General features: G+C 41.9%; 1 protein-coding gene and 1 pseudogene across 1 annotated transcript; both read right to left on the bottom strand.

Annotated features, from left to right (window-relative positions):
* Positions 1–1,360: 1,360 nt before the first annotated feature.
* Positions 1,361–22,999, bottom strand: lrig3 (leucine-rich repeats and immunoglobulin-like domains 3). The gene is made up of 19 exons (XM_067490510.1): positions 22,548–22,999; positions 18,159–18,230; positions 17,964–18,038; positions 11,285–11,419; positions 10,844–10,987; positions 10,396–10,539; positions 10,139–10,282; positions 8,754–8,897; positions 6,383–6,463; positions 6,205–6,276; positions 5,637–5,708; positions 4,903–5,066; positions 4,212–4,547; positions 3,607–3,888; positions 2,992–3,471; positions 2,696–2,854; positions 2,465–2,605; positions 2,090–2,344; positions 1,361–1,982 (listed from the first exon to the last, which is right to left on the bottom strand). The coding sequence occupies exons 1-19, from the start codon at positions 22,742–22,744 to the stop codon at positions 1,759–1,761; spliced, it is 3,321 nt and encodes a 1,106-aa protein (XP_067346611.1). The 5' UTR covers positions 22,745–22,999; the 3' UTR covers positions 1,361–1,758.
* LOC137107043 (U2 spliceosomal RNA) lies at positions 17,306–17,486 on the bottom strand (annotated as a pseudogene).
* Positions 23,000–24,278: the final 1,279 nt, after the last annotated feature.

Raw genomic sequence — 24,278 nt, 5'->3', positions numbered from 1 at the left:
TGTTTCCCAGGTGTTGGGATGTGTGTGGCTCCACCATCTTGTCTTAATCGCAGCCTTTCCAAAGACCTGGCAAGACTTCCAACAAGCCCCCTCATTCCTTTACAGTGGAGTAAAGGCATAGAAACCAGCCCTGCACAGCCAGCAGCCAGGTGTACATAAACATTAGTCAGCCAGAAGGATGGGAGAGAAATAACACATCCTATGAAAGCAAATCTCATCATCAGCATTTCCATACACAAACTGAGTGAGAGTGGCAACCCAAACACACCATCGGCATGAACATAATGAAAACAAAAAGAAGTCCGTTTTACTAGTTTTCACTCCAGTACTTTTTATGTTGCTATGTTTGAACGCAAGACTGAAGCAACTGGCCTTGAATAGGGAATCTGACTAAATCCCCTCCAAACTGCTGGCACCACCATCGTCAATCTGCCATTTAGTAAACACAGCTCCACTGGGGCGGGCAGGGAGCCGCAAGACGCCTTCCAAGTGCAAGTTTCGACAGCTAGCCCAGTGCACAAGCACACCTTTTTCCCTTATGTCGAAGAGAAGAGGCCTGAAACAACAAACCGCCAGGTGAGTAGGGCTGGGGGATCAGGGAGGGGGGGGAATGACTCATCCAGCACGCAGAGAGGCTCTCGTTTGGGCTTAAGTATATTGTGCCACGCTATTCCAACAGCAATTTGTGGGTTAGTAGAGATTGCATGTCATTATTAATATTCAGTAATTATTATCATTTTTAATAATGGAGCCGTTATTAAAGGTGGTTCAAGCAGTAATATCAGTAAAGTACTATTGCACGAGTACAAGGATTACTATCTGATATAGTGGTATTGTTAGGCGCAGTGGCACTTTTTCTATTTTTGGTAACACTAAAGGCCTCATTAACTTTTATACTTTAAGACTAATCCCTTTGCATATTTAAGAATAATAAGAACGACCATTGGGCCTTCACAAATTATGTATTACTAATATGTATGTACAATGTACTGTGTATTTTCAGAGTTGAACCCAACTTTACCAAACTGTACACAGGAGCAGTATTTATTCTCATAGGAGTAGCAGCCTAGAGTGAAACAGTTTTTAACTTATACATTCAGCTAAGCGATGCTGCTGAAAAATATTGTGCTTAATAACTGGAATGAGGCTGTGATACTAAAGAGTTGAACATCCTCTCTCATTCTCTTTCTCTGTGGGGGGGCTGACTGATGACAGACCTGCACCATCCTTGGCGGTCTGTGGTTCTGTTTTAAAAGGCCAGCATTAAAAGACCCACCACCAGCACCAGCTCCTTCCAATCTCTAATAAAAGTCCTGCGAGGATAAAGACAGTATCGTGAATGAGGACACGTAAGCACTGATTGAATGTAGCAGCACATTAGTGTTTTATTGTTTACAAATGTGCAAAATATTGCTTCATTCAAAGCCGGAATAACTGAATATGCAAATGCTGCAAAATACTCATACATAAAAAGGTAAGCAAAAATAACAGGATCTGTTTATATACAATTTACAAAATAGAATAAACTTTATATAAAAGTATATTTTTATTTATTTAACTGAAGCGGTGTCCTTTAAGAACAGCTGTTGGTATGCTCCTCGTCGTTTCTGTAGGAGCATGACATCGTCCTTTACATTCACTCATTGCATATTTAAAGAGTCTTTATTGGAAAAGTGTCTATTCAGTGAGGTAGTAATTTGAATTTTTGGTCATCCTCTTCATGAAAACCAAGAGCAAACGAGAGCCCGGTCACCCGGGCTAAGTGCTCGTTCTGCGCTGTGGGAAGGGATCAGTCCTGCTGTCAAAGGGCTGTTCGTAAACACTGCTGCTCTGCTCTGACGCCGAGTCCCTGTGGTCTGAATCCCCATCAGGAGCAGCATAGGGGTTCTCATGTAGGGCTACTCTGTTGCACATCACTGGCGGGGGGTCAAATCCTGTGTACAGGTCCTGCTGAGGCCTCCATGGAGCTTTCCCGAATGTTCCTTTGTGAGGAAGGAGCAAAAATCAATCAATAAATAAATAAATAAGTCAGACTAAACGGTTAAAATCTGGAAAGCTTGGACAAGCGATCATTTAAATTAAGATCTACCCATGAAGGTGTTGGAGGGAGAAAGGCACTCGTGAGGTCTCCCATAGTCGTTCACATCTCCCTCCTCCTTGGACGGGCGGTGGTCGCTCTGCTGGTGAGAGGAGCTGTGATGGAGACTTCCATTGGGAAGTTGCATCAGGACAGTGGAAGAGCAAATGTCGAAATGGTCAGACAGGAAGTAGTCCCTCCTTTTAGAGCTAGTCAGGCTGCCACTGTAGGAGTCAATGCAGACCTGCCTTTGGTCCATGGTACAGCCTAAAAGTAACAAGCGCAAATTAATAACTTTATGTACCTTAGGGATACTTGACAATAGTGTTCTGGATCATCAACAGTTACAGCATGACATTTTCCATTTGTTATGAATTTTGGACAGACCTGTGAAGACTTCTGAAGGATCAGTGGTGTACATGTTGTCCCTGCGAAGCAGTGAGCTTATTGGACCTTGATAATGGCACAGCAGAGGATCAATGGCTGCCTCCATGTCTGTTTCACTTCCAGTGTCCAGCTGACAAAGACCTGTGCGAGTAAAGGAACAGTATCATGTAAGACAAATGTGATGTTGATGTTTAATGTTTAGGACGAAAAAAAAAAAAGAGGAAGTGTTACCATTTAAGTCTCTGGACTGAAGGTAGAATCCACTGAGAGATGATGTCATGTACTGATGGCTGCTGCCACTCTCAGACAGGATATAGCCTTCCTGTCGGTCAGCCAGTGTGCCCTGGGAGGACAGGTAGCTGGGGATGTCTGCAGGCAGATTGGTCTCATCTGGAGTACAGAGACATCAATTCAAATTACACTAAAACACTCTTACATCTTCAAACAATAGGCTTAAAGTTTATAGTGAGCCTTGGAGGATAATGAAAACAAGATAAATCAAACCAGTAAAGACATTGTAAGTTCACCTGTGTTGGTGATGCTGCAGTCCTCACTGCGTCGACGGGTGTGGTAGATGATCACAACCCAAACCAGCGAAGTACCAACAACACAACACACCACTGCTATGATAACGATGCCCACTGTGGTCCACCCATCATCACCATCAGGTCCTGCCCCACCCACCGCGCCGAAGTCTATGTTGCCCTGATTGCCTGGGTCGCAATTGGGGTTTGATGTGACCGCCAGCCGAACGTTGCCCCTCTCGGTGCCCAAAGCGTTGGACATCTCGCAGGTGTACTTCCCAGCATCGGCCTCAGCTGCGTCAACAATGATGAGGAGCTGGTTAGCAGCCGCAAAGAAGTGGCGCTCGGTCACTATCAAAGGACTGTCGTCTTTGGTCCAGTTCAGCTTTGGGGGTGGGCTACCGCCAGCGATACACTGGAGTACGGCGGTCTCACCCTTGGCCACGGTGCGATCTTCGAGGGGTCGCAGAAAGAAGGGTGTTTCTGTAAGAGGGACAGACGCCAGAAAAATTAGTGAGACAGCAAAGCAGAGCGCAAGTATTGATTGGTTCTTAATTAATTCTTTCTGGAAATTCAATCTGCCTAGTGACTTTCTGCTCTGACAGTGACGTTTCTCACCTAAAACAGTCAGCGTAGCGTTTGCAGAAATGGCCCCAGCTGTGTTTTGTGCCGTGCAGCTGTAAACGCCAATATCCTCAGCCTTGACATCCACAATGAAAAACACGTCGTCCTCTGGCATGACGTGCATGCGGCGTTCGCGAGCGGCAGGAAAGTCAGTGCCTCCGTCTTTCTGCCAGGCAATCTGTGGGGAAGGGTGACCCACGGCAGCACATTCCAGTCTGGCCATCACCCCAGTCCGGATACTTAGGTCCATGGGCGTCTTGGTAAAGGAAGGGAGCACTGGAAACAGCACAAATATCTTAAATTGGGATGAACTGAGAAGTTGACAGTTCTTTTTTAAAATAGGCACCGACTGCTAATTAAATGGACTTTAAATTGTAAACTTTTCCTAGAAGTTAGTGCTTTGGATGCTTATGGGATTTATTGCCTTGACAAACATTATTGCAAAACCATAACCATCATTGTTTTCACGTGTTCACACACAAACACACCCACCATCTTGGTTGATCTTCTAGCAAGATTATTATTAGATAATATCCATTATTACAACAAAGTGACCTTGTGTTTCAGGACCTTGTATATGAGACACAGAGCTAACTTACTGTTGACAGTGAGTCTGGCCTTGGTCGAATAGGATGATCCAAAGTGGTTGGAGATGACACACTGGTATTTCCCTTCATTGGAGAACTCCACATTGCGAAGCTGCAAGGTGGTCGTATACTCCGTCACCTCCGTCTCGCCACCGGCTCCGCCTTGCACTCGCAGATGGGCCTGGTTGTGGATCTCCGCATCGTTCAGGACTTCATTGTCTTTCTTCCAGGCAAAGGTCATGGGTGAGTCGCTGGAGCTGGCTGCCGAGCACACGAATGTCACATTGGTGCCTTTGAGGGCCGACTGGGTCTCGGGCTGTACAGTGATCTGAGGCTTTGGGAAGTCATCTGCGTGAGGAAAAACAGGGAGCATTTTAGCCTGCTGTACAACGTCAAGTTTACATTATGTGCTTTTGCATTATATGTCTTTTCTTCTGAAATTGGGGTTGAATACGATTGGAAAAATGGGAAAACCAGAAGTGAATTATTCCCCACTTAGTTCTCTCCTATGGTAACCAGAAAAGCTTAACACTTGGTGAATTTCCATAGTGTCCCAGTCAGGAAGGAAAATACTGAACAATCTAGGTCAGTTTGTACATGGAAAACCTGCCTTGGATAAATGGCTGTTTTTGAGGGATTACAGTGTGTATGTGTGTGTGTGTGTGTGTGTAAAGGTGTTACACCAAGTGAATGTATCACTCACCACACACAAACTCCTCCTGGCTGACAACGAACAAGCTCCTGCCCTTCAGCATTTGCGGGTGGGCGCAGCTGGCATTGAAGCAGGACATGAAGGTTTGCTCTGCCACCCAGACGGGAAGCCACTTGAGTTGGCAGTCGCACAGCAGGCTGGAGGTGTTCAGATGGCTGCCAGGGGGAGAGCACAGGAGAACATTTCATTTGCTAAGCAATACGTTTTTCTATCAATATTAGTGAAAAACATTCCTGTCAAGCCCCCAGTAATTTTAGTGAATGTTTTGGCTGACATATAGATGGACAAAGGAACAAAAAGGAAAAGGATTTATATACAAATCATATGATAATTGTTTACTGGAAATTCTAAAGGACAAATTACACTCTTCTGCAGATTTTGTTTCTCACAATGCACTCTGTTAACTCACCAGGTTTTCCCTGAAACATGATTCCCATGTGAACAATGCTCGAAGCAATACACAAATAACGTAGATGTAGTTCGTCTTTTAACATATGATCCATTGAATCACAATAATTTAAAGAAAAAAGTAAAGATTCCTGGAGAACTGTGCATTAGTGGTTGGAGACAAAAGGAATCTGTGAAGCTCTTCTAAATGTTGAAGTAAGCGCCGTTTGGTGCCGACTTTCCCAGCAAACCATAATGAGTTTCACCTGGTGGATCTGTCCCACATCAATGCCGAAACACTAACTGAAGCTGAAGTCCTTAAACATGATCACACTTACAGCTCCTGCAGGTTCTTCATTTGAGAGAAGGCGTTCGCTTGGATGGACATGATTGCGTTGTTACTCAAATCTCTGTGGAGAAAAGAGAAAAGACATCGGGACCGTTAAGATCTTTACAGAAAGACGGCGGCTAATTTCTGCCAACACCAGCCGTATGGAGTGAAGGCTGCAAAAACTTCAATGGAGAGAAGAAAAAGAAGGTCTGGGCTCCAGAACAATAAAACTCTGGGCAGCAGTTTGCTGTGTTAATCAAGAGAGGCCCAACTCTGGGCTGCTTTGAACTTTGGCAAAGGCTGGGAAAAAACTCTAATTAGAATCAAATGCAGCTGTTGTACACTCCACACACACAATTCTCTTCAGTTGACTTGGTGATCGATATAGTCTGGCACACGTTAAGATACTAATGGCAAAGTTTTTTTCTTGATTCCACATCAAAGCAGAGGAATGGAAGAAGACAGTTTGAGTGTACAGCTCTAACAAACAGCCTCTGTGTCTCAGTGTGATTCACCCCGCTTAGTTTACAGCTTGGACTTTTGGAAACAATCAGTGAAACACGAGGCCGACTCACAGGTGCTGCAGTGCTTCCAGGCCAGAGAAAGACTTCTTGGTCACCGACCGGATCTGGTTCCCCTGCAGAAACCTGGGAAAAATGACAAAAGCCTGGTCAATTTCAAACCTCAGTGTTACTCTCCGACCTTATTCGTTCATCTGTTCCGACGTCATCGTACGAACAATCATGAACTCACAGTTTTTTCAGTTTGTCCAGTGCAGAAAAAGGCCCATTCATGTCTTCAATGGTCCAGGAGATTTCATTATTTTTGAGGTCCCTTTCAATAGAAACAAAGACAGACCACATTATAAAAAAAACTCCACACCCAGAGAACAACCACCCTTGCGACGTTAATAAAACTTTATGTGACTTTGCATTTTGTATGAGGATGAAAATGTTTGTTCCAAATTATATTCAAAGCAGTGCCAGGCCTTACAGGAAGCTACTTTCTGGCCTTTGTGGTAAGTCAGAAATGGCCTTGCTGTGTTGTATAGGTAAAAAAAACACATTTTACAAGAAAGCAATGTGATGCTTGTGAACTACATCTTAGCGAATAAATATAGGACGCTTGTAATTTAAAAATGTATTTGAGTTAAAAGGAAAAGTTGCCACTGATATTCATCTAACGATTAAATGCATCATGAAGCTGTAATGTTTAACACATCAATTAGTTTTTGTTAAATCGTTGATTCCATTCAAACCTCCCCATTTACTACATCTGCTTTATTTCTCTTATTGACATTTTCCAAGATTTCTTTTAACCAGAGATTCATTTTAGTTTTTTCTTGTGTACATGAGAAAAATTAACCGTGACATGGGCTGAAATTTACCCATCACAAACAAAACAGTTGTACCACGCGAGTTACTTTTTTAGTAAACAAGACTGGTGCTTTCTGTTCTTCACCATTAAAGAACAGACGTTTATAAATTGTGTTTTACCAAAGATGTATATGTCAGATGTTTTGTCCTTTCGTCTTATCCCGTGAGTTCAGTGTCGCCACAGCAGATCAGTGTCCCCACGTTGATTTGGCACAGTTTTTACGCTGGATGCCCTTCCTGACGCAACCCTCCCCAATTTCTACCGGGCTTGGACCAGCACTGCACAGCTCGGGAGAAGAATGGGTTTTTTGGGGTTAAGTGTCCTGCCGAGGTACCGAGGATTGAACCACTGACCCTGTGGACGACGGCCTTACAAACTGAGCTAATCCTTTATTCACTTAACTAATCATATTATGATATTACGATTAGTTAAGTGGGTTATTATTTCTAGTGGAGAGATTATTTCTATTTTAAGGGTCACTACAATTTAGTTCAGCAAACTAACGTATTGTTAAGTTAACTCCATGTGTTTAGTTTTTCGGTCTTGTAGCAAAAATTATCTTTTCAAGTTTAATAAGAATAGCTGGTACAACTTATTTCCAGTCTAGCTTTTAGTATTTGGGGTACAGAAATCTCTCTCTGCCTTTTTGTTAATCCTCAAACATCAGCTAAACAAAAAACCCTGATAACACTTAAAGTCAACTTTTTTAGCCATCAAACTGTGGCTGATAGAATAAATAGGGGCAAATTTATTCTGTGTTCCACAGAAAAAAAAATGCACCAAACAACTAAATACACAACATTAGAGTATAAACATAACTAAAAGCCAAGAATTTCTCAGAAATTGCCTCCTTTGATCCCTCAGCTGCTTTAATGCAGCAGTTATTTTCCTCCTCAGCATGCCTGGTTATGGCTGATTGAGATTGAGCATGTGTGTGTGTGTGTGTGTGTGTGTGTGTGTGTGTGTGTGTGTGTGTGTGTGTGTGTGTGTGTGTGTGTGTGTGTGTATCGGGGTGGTAGGTTTGAAGCCCTGAGGCAAGGTCCACCTAGCTCCACACCTGCCCTACACTGACCTCAGCAGCACAGCTCACATTTGGCTCCAGTTAAAAAAATCCCAACCAGGGGGAAATGTTACGGAGGCTCTCTGTGGGAAAGTGGGGGATGTTTGGATGTGGAAGCATGGTGGAGGAAGGGTAGAAGCGGGAGGGGAGGTTGTTGAGGTCGAGGTTTTGCCTGTTGGAGGTTTTTTTATGTGTGCGGAGAGAACTCAACACAGTAATCTATTTCACATCCCCAAAACAAATCAGGCAGGATATTTCCACTCAGGCAGAGGATTGATGGTGGAGGTGGGTTTAAAGAGACTGGGAGGGGCAAAAAAGAAAGCAGCATACGGATTTATAGGTATCCTTCATGTTACTGTGAGCTGGAACACTGATAACGCAAAGAGTTTTCTCCTAAAGCTATAAACAAGTAGTCCATTATTTTTATAATAATTTTTATATAATTGTCTTGAATTCAGATTTTTTTTTTTTTTTTTTTTTTTTTACAGAATTTGTTCAGATTTTAAAGGGTTAAGTTAGGCTTTGTAGTTTTGAGTTTTGAACTAATTTTTGCTTTTGTATCAGACTAATTCTGCTTTGAGCCTGTGGACTGAATTAACCGGTTAATGGTAAGTTACCATTAATACGACAAAAGTCTTTTCTCACCACGTGGCGTTTGTTACATTAAAAAGGTTCTATTCAACTCACAGCATCTGCAGGTTGGTGAGGCCACGGAACGCTCCGTCTGCAATGAAGCTAACACGGTTGTTTCCAATGTGCAGCTCGTCCAGGAGGCTGAGACCTACAAAACTGGATTCCTCCAGTCTGGTTAGATGATTAGAGGAGAGGTTGCTGTAGGGAAAAAAAAAAATATATAAAAATAATGTAATACTAACACAAAACAGATAAAGTTACCTACTTTTAATCACTCTTTATTACATTAAAATATCCACATATACAGTCATTTCTCCCAACTCCCAGTCAACATGCAGTGTACGTAGGCTGTTTTACACTTTTTCCTCATTTGAAGGTTCTGGTATCAAATTTTTACAAATCTCTATTATACGACTTTAAAAAAACTTTCCAGTTTAGCAACAAATCTCATATTTATAACAAAGAAAAGGGCAGCTTTTTGCACCCTATTGTGCTGCACTGTTTCAAGTTGTCATATTTATTCTATTACAAGCCTTAAAATCCTGGAAATTCGAAAAAGTTTTGAGAAAATCTAATTTTGCATCAAAATCATAGACCAAATCATTCCCAGCAGCTCATTTCTCCTTTTTTCTTTTCCTTTTGTATTTTTATTTTTTATTTTTAAGTAAACTCAGATGAGAGCGCATCAGATAGCTGGGTACGTTCCCAGCCAACAGGCGGCTTGTTTACTTCCAGGTTCGTGTGATAAGAGCCAGAGAAACAGAGGGAAAAGAACAACAACTGATCTGTAAAAAAAAAAAAAAAAAACTGCTCCAGACACTCCAAATGCTGAACTGACTGCTGCTGTAAACAACAGCCACAACAAAGGAAATTCAATCTGCTGCTAGGAATGTGTGTGGACGGGTGGGAAAAATCACTAAAGTCAGAGAGAAATGGAGTATTTCATAAGGAAAGAAAGTACAGTAAGCATTGGATGAAAAATAAATGCAGCTTGCATTGTTTTGGCTCAAGCAAGAGCAAAGCAGAAAAGAGGAAAAGAAGTGTGTAATACTTTGGCAGTGCTTTAAATGTTGCCAACGCCTGGCAGGGGATAAGAGGCACTGCTGTGTGCCTGTGTGCCTGTGTGTGTGTGTGTGTGTGTGTGTGTGTGTGTGTGTGTGTGTGTGTGTGTGTGTGTGTGTGTGTGTGTGTGTGTGTGTGTGTGTGTGTGTGTGTGTGTGTGTGTGTACGTGGGGACTGGTGACGGGAGGAACTAGAGTGTGAGGAAGGGCAGGCAGGAGTGCCAGAGGGGAGGAGAGGGCTACACACAGAAGTGTTGGGAGTTCAGAGTGTGAATGGAAAGTGAAGAGGGAATAACAAGAGGGAGGTGGGGGCAAGACAGAGAGGGGTGCAGTGGAAGGGGGTGGAGAGATGAAAAAAAAAAAAATAGATGGACTCACAGCTCACTGAGTTTCTGGCAGAACTCCCAGGCGTCAGGTCGAATCCTGCTGATGGCGTTGTGACTGAGGTGGAGCTGCTGCAGAGTCAGCAGGCCATACAGCCAGCCTTTGCTCACCTCCGTCAGGTTGTTGTAGTCCAGCTGCCTGCAGAGCCGCACGCAAACACACACGTACAGTGAGACTTTGTATTCCGTTTGTATTACTTTACATTATGCTGGAAAAGAATCTTGATGCACATCGCTGCTAAAGCTCCTTACAGGACTTCCATGTTGCTGAGGCCCCAGAAGGCTCCATCCATCAGGCGACTGAGGCCATTTCTCTGCATCTTCAGGGAGCGAAGAGCATGCAGTCCATGGAATGTCAGGCCCTCCACCCTGCGCACTCGGTTCCTGCTCAGCTCTCTGAAACACAAACCCAGCACTTTGCATCAGAGCCAAAGCAATAAGGAGTCAGCTAATCAGGAGAGCAGCTACAGGGATGATAGAGAGGATTTTTAAAGATGTGTCCTCAGTTTTACAGAGCAGCTCCCACTCTGATCAGTATGACATAAGTTATTCAAAAAAACAAATCGGTTTATATTTAGCATTTTTTTTTATGGATTTTAACACGTTTCATGGATGTGCAGACTATGTTTGACAACTATGCATGCAGATATAAGATATTAAAAGCCATTCATTGTTAATTAATATAATTTGTAGTCCTTACAGATGCTGGAGGTTGGGCAGCTGGAAGATCTTGGCTGGGATGGTTGAAAGGCGGTTGCGGTTGAGCCGGAGAACCTGCAGACTGCTGGACAAGTTGGTAAAACAGCCTGTCTCCAGCAATGAGATGCGATTGTTGTTGAGGAACCTGAGAATGAAAGATTTGAGGTGGTGGTTTGTTAAAGCATAAAAAAATAAAAAAAAATCTGCATTACAACTTAACTGTTAGATTAACTGTCAGACACAAATGCTTGGTTTCCAAGAAATAATATAATCCATCAGTAAAAAGCATTTTTCCACAGTTTGATAAATGCTTTGGGTTGCGGCGAGGTTCTGAACATGATTAAAACCTTTAATACATAATATTCCGGCTCACAATACGTCAGCGGCATAATTAGCAAATTAAAAAGCACATCTGGGTATCGACACCAATGGTGATACTCACAGGTTCTTGAGAGGCAGAGCGGGGAAGGAGTTGGCCTTTATATCCACAATGTTGTTGTTGCTGAGGTCGAGCGTTTCCAGAGCGTGGAATGGCTGGAGCTGCTCTGCGGAGATCTTGGTGATCCTGTTGTTTGCTCTGAAAATACAAACAACCATTGCTCCAATAAATGACAAAAATACTGTGTATTCGAGCAGCGGTGCACACCAGATTCATGTTGCCAGATATGCAAACATCCAAGTGACTCGATTAGCCCGTGGTAATGAAAAACGACAAACTCTCATGCTAAAACTTACCACCCAGTGTGAAACTCTCTGTCACTGCCAATGTTGTATGCGTGTTTCATACATTGTTAAGCGCGATCAAGGGTGCTTCTTTTCACACCAGGTCCATAGAACCTTTCAGTTTAGAAATGTGTTATTTTGTTTATAAGGTAATTACTAACAAGGTATTTAAAAAAGTAACCTGCCAATTACTTGGCTGATGAATACCGTTCCCTCAGTGAAAGCATGCCTTGGCAGAGGCCAGCAATTTCCTGAACTGCACGCCTCCCAAATTGCAGTGCAGAGACTGCTTAGTTATAAACAGAGGCTGTACAGTGTCGTCTTTGTGTATGGGGCTCTGGAGTAGAGAGAGAGAGAGGGCGAGAGTGAGGGGGGGAGGCAGGAATTCCCTCCAATGTACCAGACTACAGGCCTCGTTTTCAGTGTTCATTGTCGCGTTACACTCACCCCCCCCCTTCCCCCCCCTCCCGGTCTTCCAATGACACCTTACTGACCACAGACCTGTTCGTTTATCCGTTTCTTTTTTCTAAGACGACTTGAAACTGGTCAGAAGCCGATTTTAAAAAGAGGGTTTAATTTAGGATGTGTCATCTGAAGTCTGTCAGTCAACTGTCCCAAAGTGTAGAGTCATTCTTAGGAACTATCGTGATTATTGATTGTTCCATTCATTTATCAAGCAGGTATAATAAATGTTACGATATTTCAGCTTCCTCCAATAAAGATTTACCTTTTGTTATGTGATATAAATGTACTATTTTTGGATTGTAGAATGTTGATTTGACCAAGAAACTGTACTGGGACAATTTTCCATCACTTTACATACCAATACCGATATTATATGAATTAATATTGTGTGAATCAAAAGAATTCTGCTGATTATCTCATCATTATTTGCAGCTTTAAAACTAAAAATGGCACCAGCATACTGTCGCAATTTAAGCATTAATAATTTAATTTATGCTTATTAGAACAACCTTTTCATTGGTTGTAAGGGCATAAAATGACAAATATCTTAGATCTATAAATGTAATAATCACATAATGCTAATCAGATATTATCATCTTTTTCTTCACATGCCTGCTCCCGCTGACACTGCTGCTTAGTGTACTTTTGATTTCAGATTTTACACTGATTTCGTCCACCTGAGGCAGTGAGACAACATGGCACCACTCTGCTGTGAAATTGAGATGCCTCCGTTACTCAAACCGCAGCGTTAACACTGAAAAAAAAACAAAACTCTGACCTATTTTCAATGTGTGTTGATTGCTTTCTCCATTTAGGAAGTGCAGCACCTGTCGGTAATCTTTTTACCCAAAGCATGCAGAGGAGACGATTCGCCAGTCAACACAAATCCAGGATGGATGGCAGCCCGCAGAGTTTGCCGGAGCCCGCCAGAGCATGTCTCTGCTCAGACTCAAGCTTGGTGTCGTGCCAGAGAAAGGCAGTAGGCAAGGGGGCCAGCAAGGTGGGGGTAGAAGATCTCAAAAGTGTAAAAGTTTGTCAAATTACACAAATGTGCTAATTTTTGATGAACGGAAACAGCTATAATCAAATTATTGCTGTAATAGATCAGGTCTCTACATGGCACATAGTTTTCCTGTCCTTACCCCTTTGAAAATATGCCATGTCTCCACTAACAGCATAAAAATGTCAAAATTGCTCAAAAACTAGAAGGAAATTTACTCGTGTACAGACTATAATAAAATACATCAGCTCATTGTTTAAAATGAAAACGGCACAGGCGGCTCTATTGTTTGGAGATTTGCAGAGGGCTTTCCATGCACCACAGCCCCGAGGACCCAAACAAAAGCACCACACACCACCTGTATCTCAGTTTTCATGTTCCACTGACTGGTCGCTGAGAGAAGGAGGGCCGCCCCTTGAGAAAGAACCAGTCTTTCCAGTCTCTCTAAGGGGGAAAGTAGATCCATGGGGTGGGGAAGGGGTTTGGTGCATGCTTCCTGCCTGAGGATGAGGGGATGGGCTCGAAGATTGGCTGTCATTTTGCAGTTCTATAACCATTAAGTCAACTTTAACTTTACTGTACAGCTACAGTATCTGCAAGGCCAGTCAACAGCAAAAACGCAGAGCAAACCTTGCTGCTTTCCCTTCTCCCCCTCATCTACACTGCCACTCGAACCCACACAAACCCTGCATTGTACACTTTAATTACACATGCTTCGAATTTGTTCCTCCAATTTGCCATGAGATAACGTCATTATGGAACGATTACGATTGCGGTTGCACGGCTTTGCTGCTGTTAGAAAGGAGTAGCATGTGTCAATATAACCGGCCGAAGCATCTTTACTATTGATAAAATATGTACTTATTAATCTGAGGCAAGTATACACGTAGACCTTTTGGATAATAACAGCATCAAGGTTTCACAGGAGTACACACCTGCCAGAAGTCTTGACCAAATTCCACAATATGTTCGGCCTCCACCACCATCGAACTGACCACATTTAGACACTGAAAAGTTATGTTGTTCTGTAAAACTCTTGAGCAGGTTTTGCTGTCACAGTCCACTGAGCAGCAACTAATTCTTTTAATGGGGCAAGTTCTTCGTATGGAAAGTTGCTTTTTCAAAAATTTGTCTCGTCGCCATCGACTGCATGTGTTTATGTGTGCACACGTGTGGTGGCGCATTTGTGTGTGTGGTATTTCCTATTGGAAAAAGAACTGAGTTTTGAGAAGCCGTCTGATGACTCTCTCTCTCTCTCTCTCTCTCTGCAGTGGCGCCTGTAATGAAATCCAGGGCTGTGTTTGCTGTTGAGACACAATATTAAACTGCTCATATCTCTTGCAAATGGCTGATCATATTAACACGCTGGCTCTCTGTTGGAGCGGAACGAAGCATGGATCATATTAACATGTGAACTTAAGGACCTTCATATAAAATGACAGGGGAGCTGTAACATTCTTGACGTATTAGAGTTTTTCTTTGTAGCCTTCAAAGCTAAAAAAAATCATCAATTTGTGTTGCTTAAGCTGATAAATGTGTGTTTCTGCACTGCCTTTCCAGGAAATCACCTGTCAATCAGACTACGTGGTCATGACTTATATGGGGCACTACTCCTTCATATCTGATCCACTATGGAGGATATTGCTGCTCACACTGCTCAGATCTTCACAGAATGGAAAATGTAAAACGCTGTCTTAAGAAACAACTAAGCCAATAATAGATCAATGATAAGAGATGTTTTCTTTTATTTTAATCTAAATAGCATCTGGTGTTTTATGGCTGATTGGACAATAGAATTAAGAATAATGGGATTAATCACAAAACCATCTGATAATAACAATATTCATTATTTACAGTCCTGGATCAATTCACTGGATACATTTCTTAGGATGATGTACATGATTATAACTATAATTGCTGTTTGGTTTGTTATTGTCATCTTCAGCTGGTTTCCCATGTCTGCAGACATACCAAGAAGTTCACTTCCATATATACCTAATCAGACCTGGAATCTCAGGTCATTTGTTGAACCCCCCCTGAACAAAGGCTAGGGGATTTAGTGGCGGTGGGGTTTACCCCCTCCATAAATTCCTGGGAAATTGTTCAATTAATTAAGATGATCACGACTCAATTACTACCAGCTGCAGGGTTATTGCCGTTTGTTTTTACTCTGAGCTGCGAGGTCAAAGAAGTCGGCTAGAGCTGCCGCTATGTCTGACTGGCTGTTTGAATAAGTGGTATTTGATACCCCGAGGTCTTTTTTTTTCCTTTACTACCCACCCAGCTCGGAGAAACTGAAGGAGGGAGAGAAATGTTGGAAAAATAGTTCCAGTGGAAGTTAAAAAAATAAATAAGTAATCACACTATGGCACCTAATCTCAGGAAGGATGGTAGCAGCCAGCACAGGCAGTGCGGCTGGTAATAGTTGTCTTTTCTGCAGGCTCTTTCCCTATAAGAGTAATATTTAATATACTATTAATATTAATAATTTCAAATGACTAATTTTAAATAAGATATGGTCGTGAATATGCCATCTGACAAGAATGTAATGCTAATATTACACAAATAGTCAGTTTTCACTAGGTTGACAGGTTTGCCATAAAGTTCTGCATTTTCTTTATTATTCATTTTATGCTGCTGTCAATAACAATAAAACATATGCTGCTTTTAAAAAAAAACGTTAATCTGGTGTGTGCTCAAGCCAACATGAATAACCATGACAATAACTATAAAGAGCAGAGCAAAATAATGTTGTTGTTTTTTTAAACTTAGAAACTTATCATAATAGCAACTGTGAATGGCAAACATGCAACTTGAAATATTGTAAACACTATTCCAATTCACACGATTACTGATTTGGAATGATGTTACAAGGCAGCTTTCAAACTCGTTCAAACTATTAGCCTGAATAGCTGGTTAAAACTCTGGCAGGTCTAACAGTATTTGTAATATTGTGTATTTTCTCTTGTAAATCTGATACCTCAACAACTTTGTTTCTTTACCCTCTAAAGCTTCAAATACTTCAGAAAAATGCAGCTTGTGAGATGTCTCTTGCATGTTATTCATAACAATGAGAAAACCACGGCTTGAAAAGGACGATTTAAATATTAATCGGTGCAGAAAATCTGCTTTGTATTTCAGAGTTGCCCAAGAGAACTTGGACAGTGCACAGATGTAGAACATGAGTGTCTGTGACCTGTTTTAAAACCAACCACAAACCATTATGGGAAGAATGCAGCCGTTCAGATCATTTCATGCCAATCTGCAACTCATGGAGGCATCTATTAAAACAAGTGACACCACCACTAAGTGACACCACGTAACTTTTGAAAGATGAGATAACATGTTCTTCTTCCAAAATGACTCCACAAGTCTACAAGCAACAAAACCAAAATGTGGGATCATCAGGTAACTAATGTAAATGAGCAATGGCTGTGAAAAAAATCCCTGTCATTTCTAAATATCATCCACCTCCTTTCTGTCTGTCTCGTTCCTTGGAGTTTTTTTTACCTCTCCAGAGTGATATTATGTTCTCCTGTTAAAAGTTCTTTATTTATCTGGAGCGCGATATAGCATGGGTTACACAATTACGAGTAAACAGATGAAACCAAGAAATTATGGTTTGGAGAAAGTCTGGAATTTAAAAAAGTGAATCTGTGCAGGACCTCTGCTTTCTAATCCCGAATTGCTGAAGGGTACTTGGACATCGCACACAGCAGTTGTCAAAGAGCCTGTGACCTCTTTCAAATCATTCAGGGGGAAACAATTCAGCCATTCACCCAAAATGGCTCTATATATGGAACAAATATAAAAAAAAAAAATTTTTCACTTCACAAGGCAACTTTATAGTATTTATATTCAACTTCAAACCCAAGTTACCACAGGCAGCATTAAAACTTGCAAAGAACCCCCCTCAAGTAATGCGGTCACATATGACTTCTAAGGTTTAAATGGCCTGTCTTGCATTAAAAAAAAAAAAAACATGCCACACATCTTCCTCCGCCGAAACTTATAGCTGGAGGTGACACTCCTGCACTAAAAGTGCAAACAAACTGTGGACGGCTGACAGCTGCATGCCCCGCGGCTGCCGCACAGTGTCTTGTCGGGGCTTGACTGCGCCTCATGTAGTCTGGAGACTGATACATTCTTCCACAATAACTTCATGTCGCTTGGTTTTGGAGAGCAGGCCACAGAAAGCAAATCAAATTGTTGAGGTTTTGCACGCTAATATCTGTTGTTGTTCTGAAAGCACGTATTGGACAACAATATTCCAATGTATGGTCTGGTTACAGTTTTCAAGACATTTTTGAATTTTATCAGCCGGAGCGAACACAAGTCACAGCATCAGGTCCCGGTTTGAAAAATCTGCATAATATGCTGGTTAAGGACATAACAGACATTAAACCAATGACAACAGATACTACCCTTGATCTTAGCCAAAAGGCAGAGAAGCAATCAGCATGAGAACAGCCAAGCACTTGATGAACTCCTAAAGGTTTTCTTTAAGGTAACAGACCAAGAGACTGTGTCCAAATCGACCAACATTTATTTCTGAGCGTCATACCCCCGCGTAGAATTATGTCATCATTATGTTAAAGCCTAAACAGAAAAATCACCAAATTTGGATTATTTTTTCTTTTTCCCTTTCTTTCGTTTAAGCATCACGTCACTGCCCCCAGGTTAAAAATACCCCAACGGCAGCGAAAGCCTCCAAACAAAACATTTCCATTTCTGTTGATGGCATTTGTTTTCGAACATGTGACCTGTCTGGGGCTGGCTGCCATGTCTCTGACTGCCCCCGTCTGGGAACCGGCTCAACCAAAGGGCTGCTCTCTAGAGAGAAGGAAGGGGGAGGAACCACTTCCCAGCTCACCACTTTAAACCAGCAACGACAACTTTGGCTGAGGATTGTTCAGAGAGGTGTTTTACTTACAGAATGAGCATTGTGATGTTTGAAGCATATGGTCCCAAATCAGGTATAACCTCCAGTTCATTATGGTTCAGCTTTCTGTGTATTTATAGAAAAAGACACCATTAGAAGAAAGGCCTGCAACATATAGGACAGTAAAGGTGTTCGGAAAGTCTAGTGTTTACCTTGGTGAGCGCTAAAAACAGAGGGCATACTTACATTTCCCTTAAATGTTGTAGTCTGGAAAACAGAGTACTGTCAAGCACCTGCAATTTGTTGTGGCTCAGGTCCCTGTGAAAAAAAAAAAAGAAAAAAGGAACAAGTAAGGGAAAAGTATACACTAAACACCATGTTTTCCAAAAATGCTGTAGTCTTCTATTTGGGTCTACACAGCAAACATAATTACATATGAATTCTCTGTGTTATTGTGCCGTAACACTGTGAACAGAGGAAGTGCATCAAAGAGAAATCACTGTAATTAAACTGTAAAGTCTAGAGAAATGTCGTAAGATCGACGGTGATGAAACGAGACGACATGGTCAGACAAAATAAGCAAGAATTGGATTTATGACTGACATACTGTCAGAAACAGGAGAACGAGACAAATGAACTAAAGTCACCATGAATCCCCAAAAAAGTGTCCTGGTTTTCAATAAACTGTTTCCAAACTCGTTTAAAGGAACCTTCAATTTATTAAACAGCCACTATCTGTGGCTGGGGTTGGCTTAGCAAACTCTAAGTGAATCCCCTCCAAATTAACATTTAAAACAATACTAAACAAATGACAGATGGATTTTTTTTTTTACGCTTACTTCAAGAAATATCTCTAGTTTTTTCACGGACTGAATTGATTGTGCTCGAGCTCCATCCAAAGTTCCAAAACAAACTGCTTCACATTCAAGCCCCAAGAAGAAAAGGCTTCCATCCCTTCTTTTTCAACAGTGAACTGAGGCTCCAGGCCAAAACATCTCGCTTCAGATCCAGGCATCCGCTGAGAAGCAGATCCAAAACAGACAAGCTGATAAGTTATTGTAGAGAAAGATTGTTTTTGTGCTGAAATGAGTCCGAAACCTGGCGAGGTATAAAATACTGGAGTCGAGTCTTCAGTACTAGCCAAGGCTTGGTCCAGGGCTCTTTTCTGGTGTCTGGACGTGTATTAATCACATTCCTGTTTGACATTAATAGTTACAAACCTTCAGACCAAATCTAACAGTATTAGTAGTTTATGAGCTGAAGAGTATGTACAAGACCTCAGACCTCTAGCACGTTATAGTGCGTCTTGATTATTCTGTAGCAGTAAACTGATGCTTAATGGTTTTCTGTCAGTGTGCCCATTTCTGGAGATCAGGACTGGTACATTTAGAGGGACGTAACTTGCATATTGCCCATCTTGTTTTTGGTAAGTGCTAAATTAGCTCTGGGCTATGTCCTGATTTGATCTGAGCCCCCACTGGATCTTGGCCTGACTCAAACTAGACTGAGGCTGGCCTTGGACTCAGCTGAAGCAGCCTTGGGCGCCTCTTCTTTTTGCTGCCTGTTTTGAAAAGAAGCCTGAAAACCAGCTCAAGGAGTCTGGCAAGTGGAGCCTCATGCACCATGAAGTGGTGGAATTATTGGCCATGCTGCGCACGATCAGCGCTGTGGTGCCAGACACTTTTTTTTTTTTTTTTTTTTTTTACACCCCCCTCACCCTCACCCCCTCCTTCTCCTCCTCACCTCCCTCATCTGGAATCCATCAAGGAGCACTGGGAGGAGGGGAAGAACCTAACAACTGCTAATGTATTCGCAATACCGGGAAAAGCGAGAGGGATGCCTTTCATACGTCTCAAACACCCCTGTCGAATTTCCTTGGGTCTGTTTTTGTCCTTTATTGGAAAGTTTCACGAACCACTCAACCAGAGTTTTACTCGCCCCACTAAAGCTGATCTCCACCTTGTTTTTCCCTTTTCCCTCCAAGCATGCAGCTGCGTAGTTGTTGCTGTTTTTGTTATTCCAGCACTGGGGGCCATATGGGAAAGGTGTCCTATCATGCTCCCTAGATAAACCCTGAGTAGCCCCGACACTTCCACTTCCCTCACAAAGCAGGCTCTGAGCACCGTGAGATAACACACTGTGCTGCATGCAGTCATCACCCTGTAACAGCCCCTCTTGTGAAAATGTACAGCTCGGCCCTGTTATCAGCCACTGAAAAGAGAATGAATGAGCTACTCCTCAGGGCTGTCATTAATACTTTAGATTAGCATAATAATGGGACACGGCAACCGAATTTAAATTACAATCCACAATCCTCCGGCATGCGTTTGTTAAATTACACTACTGTGGATGAAAACACTTGTGGCCGGACAAACCTTTGAAAAAACAAAATATAAGTTGTAGTTTTCAATTAATGAAGGTGACATTTGTGATTTAGGACGATCAGTATGATGAACTCTAGCGGCTTAGCTCCTAGCTAGGACGGCAAAGTTGAAACCTTAGCATTAGCTCTAATGCAAACCACTAGGGTCTCTCGTATTATCAACCTTCTTTTGTTCTCTCTGAGCTTTTATTACTGAAGAAAAGTGTTACCTGGGCAAATAAATGTGGTTTTTCGACTTGAAAAAACATCTCATATTTCAAAAAAAAAAAAAAAAAAAAAGAGAAAAAACAAGCCTGAATACAGGGTTAAATAGACTTAATATAAGCACAATCACTGCCCGTGATTTATACTTCTGTATTTTCTAAGGAGTCAGACAACATAGTGCTTTGCCCTCAACACACATCCTGTTTAACACACAGACCATCTGCTAAAGCCTAAAGTCTCTATGGCCTTTAAAACTTAGGGATATTAGGAAGCTAACATCCCAGTAATTAGCATTAGCTGATACACAAGCACCACCCACATCACAACTTTTACTTCCTGTTTTCCAGCAGCAGCTCTCCTGCTAACTGGCCAAAGAAATGCAGCACCAAAGCACCATAAGCATTTCTGATAAAAGTAAACATTACTGCTGAGCTTTAATAAATAATGGTCATCAAAACCATCTTGTTCTTGTTGTGAAACTACTGCCACGCTGAACTCTTAAAGCCCAATAAATAAAAAGGCATTAGATCTTTCAGACATCAGACGTTCATGACTTAATCCCAACTCCTTCGTGCTCCTCTCTCCATCTCCCTCCCTCTTTTTTCCACTCTTGGTTTGTTTCAAACTAATTCTACACGCTCCGCCTTAATCAGGACCATCGCTAGCTGTGGATTTGCTAAATCAGCAGAAATAATGGGGTGCTGGAAAACAAAGGGTCGGGCAGTTTGAGGGGTTTAAGAGCCACTCATAAATTAGCATGCCAGAGTGAAAAGAATTTTTCCCCCCATGTGGAACTTTTTTTTTTTCTTCCAAATTTGCTTTGGAAGGCCGGCCTTGGTTATGAGGCTCAGGCTGGGTCTATTTTCTCTGGCAACGTCAAGTTTCCAGAGTAGCACATTTTAGAAGGAGAAAAACTAAATTCAACAGCAGGGCAACAGCTTGGACAAGGCGCTGAATGAAGCATTGCAGCCTCTCACACACAGCACAAAAAACAAACAAAAAAAAAACATAAAATCAAAACAAATCAACTATTCCAAGTCAACGCAGGGCAATAAAAAACCAGCAAGAAAAAACTATCTGCATTGTAGAAACCGCTGAGGAACATGCCATTAAAACTGTGTCGGGTGCAGGAGGCTTTGTCTCAACTTATGGAGCCAGCAGAAAAACAGGAGAGTGATGGAGATATTAGTTTAGGAACCAGTCCAAGGCAGCAGACAGGCTGCATCTGATTTATGCTTTTATGACTTTGCAGACCTGTAAAGCTGAAAACCTAACAACCACTAAAACACACTAACTTCAATCACTGAGCACAGTGTCAAAGCTCTGCAGATCCTCTGCATATCTTTCAGTCCCTAAGTCCTCAGTACTGTTGTTATAAGTCCTAAATCTCCAGTGCTGCTGTCTGTATCTGCTACACCTTCTCCTTCTTCTGACCCACGATAACACACTGGGAGGCCTTAGTGTAATGAAATCGAATGCACTGGCAGCATTTGTTCACCGAGAGGTGTGTGACTGCACTAAAGTGTCAAACACTTGCAGCCTGCTTGTGCCTCCCTGCTCGCTGACCTGTTGTTGCTTTAAAGACCAGCAGAATAAATTAAGAAAACCGTCTTGAACTCACACAAATCGATCAGTGAGTAGGTGTTAAGTAGGATGAGTGAGGCCAGATAAGGCTTTTTCCACACTCTGTTCATATGAAGCACAAAAGCTCTGCAGAAAGTTTTTTTTTTTTTTTTTTTGGCTAAACCAGATTTACAGTAAAACGGGGGCCAGTTTTTAGCCAAATCAAAGCTAAGACAACCAAGTGGTTGTGCTTCTGTGGCTGCAATACTATATTCTTCATGTGGTTTAAGACCCAGTCCGTTTTCACTACGCCAGGAATGTTGATCATCGCAATCCGCGCTGAGGGAAAACCTGAAGTTAAACAGTTACTTTCCGCAAAGTGCAGACGTGTGAAATGATAACACAATAATAAAGCAATGATTGAGTGTTAAAATTCTAATCCAAGAGGATAACAGGGTGCACAGAGGCTTTTTAATTGGACTCACAGTTGAACTGTCCATTGTGGGATCGTGTCGGGAATCTGGCTCCTTTTCAGCCGACTGCAGTCCACAAGCTCCCCAAAACACACGCAAGGAGGGGGACACGTCCTTGCGTTAGCGCCAGATCCATGATGTAGCCTCAAAAACAGCAGGAAAAACACGGCAAACCTCGCAGATTTGCGAATCTGCGTAGGGGAACACATTTTTTTTTTCAGGCCACACACAGGAGAACACCCCTCTTTAGTTTGATCTTGAAGCGCAAGCGATGCAAAGAAATTCACCAAAGCCAAATCCCAGTCTCGCCACGCTCGGGTCCTTATATCCAATCCCCTGTTGTTGCGATGGTCGTGGATGTGGTGAATAAGAGGGAAACGTTGTTCTGAAACGTGCCCATTCCTGTGGAGAAACTTTTCTGCCGTGCGCCTCCCTGCTACTGTTGAGGTAACTTGTGCTGTGCAGGATCCCCACAGCGCAGCGTGAGCGCACAGCAGAGGTATGTGGGGGGAGGGACCACAGGGGGCGGCTGGGAAGTGTAGTCCGTGCTGCTGCCCCTGGGGCCGAAAACACCGCGACCAGTCATTTGAGTCAAGCTGAATGTTTTTATAACAAAAGGGTCCAAAGTGATGTTTTATCCCACCAACATACCTAAACACCAGAATAAATTATATCTTATATCGGTAAAAAATTTACATAGCATTATTGGATTATTAAAATACTAAAATAAAGGGTATGGAAAGTTATATATAAATAAATACATCTCCAGAAATGGTGGGTTAATATGAGCAAGTATTTATTAGTTTATTTATTTTGCTATTAATGGTCTACATTTTTGCAGACCCCGGTAGGGATTCGCCTGGCTCAGTGAGGTCATGGTTTAAGTTTTCATTATTAGCGGAATTGTCCACCACTCCCTTTTTTCAAATTCAAATTGCCAGTCCATGCATATTTACAGCATGACTTGGTTCTGTGCTTCGGAAAACAATCCACACATTCTCCCCATTTTCTCTTACAAGCAGTGGCAAACCCAAAGATCATCAGGGTATTGATAAAAAGACCGAAGTAAACTAACAATATTCACACGAGGCCGCTCAAATTAGCACACTTTTGTTATTTCTACTCATTCAACTCAAAAAATTAATCATTAACCTAAATAGTTGCTGATTAATGTTCTTTTAATTTGCTTAAAATATTATATTTTTCATCATGGTCTTATTAGTTTTTGACAGATTGTGACCCACAGGTTAATTAAACATGTGTGGAACCTAATAGTAGTGTATTTTTGTCAGACACACATTTTTTAAACATTTGACTAACATATTAAAATAAAAAACGAGGACTATATGTTTTTTAAAGCACAGGCATGTATTTTCCACACACCAGGAGTCATTGAGAACATAAATAATAGTTCTAATTAAAATGAAGGCAGAGTTTCACCTTGTTCTAACACAAAACAACCCCATTTACCTTATAAGTGAAGTCACTAACAGAGGTTTTAATTGACATTCTGCACTTGAAAGCAGACTGATATTTTCTCATTTGCAATTTAAAAGGTGTGTGCCCTTTTCCATTTCCACATTAAAAGGGTCCTTCATGAGATATTCATGCCCAGGCAGATGTGTCATGTTCCCCTAGGGGAAAATGTTCAACAGTTTCCTGTTGACCAAGGTCACACTTTCAGAGTTCTCTTCTCTCCGAGGACACAAGCTCATTAATTTGTTGACACGCAGATAAAAGTCC

The sequence above is a fragment of the Channa argus genome, chromosome 21 (assembly GCF_033026475.1).
Source record: "Channa argus isolate prfri chromosome 21, Channa argus male v1.0, whole genome shotgun sequence".
In the NCBI taxonomy this organism is placed as follows: Eukaryota; Metazoa; Chordata; class Actinopteri; order Anabantiformes; family Channidae; genus Channa; species Channa argus.
Note: the sequence above shows the minus strand (reverse complement) of the source record. Positions and strands in the feature narration are given on the sequence as shown.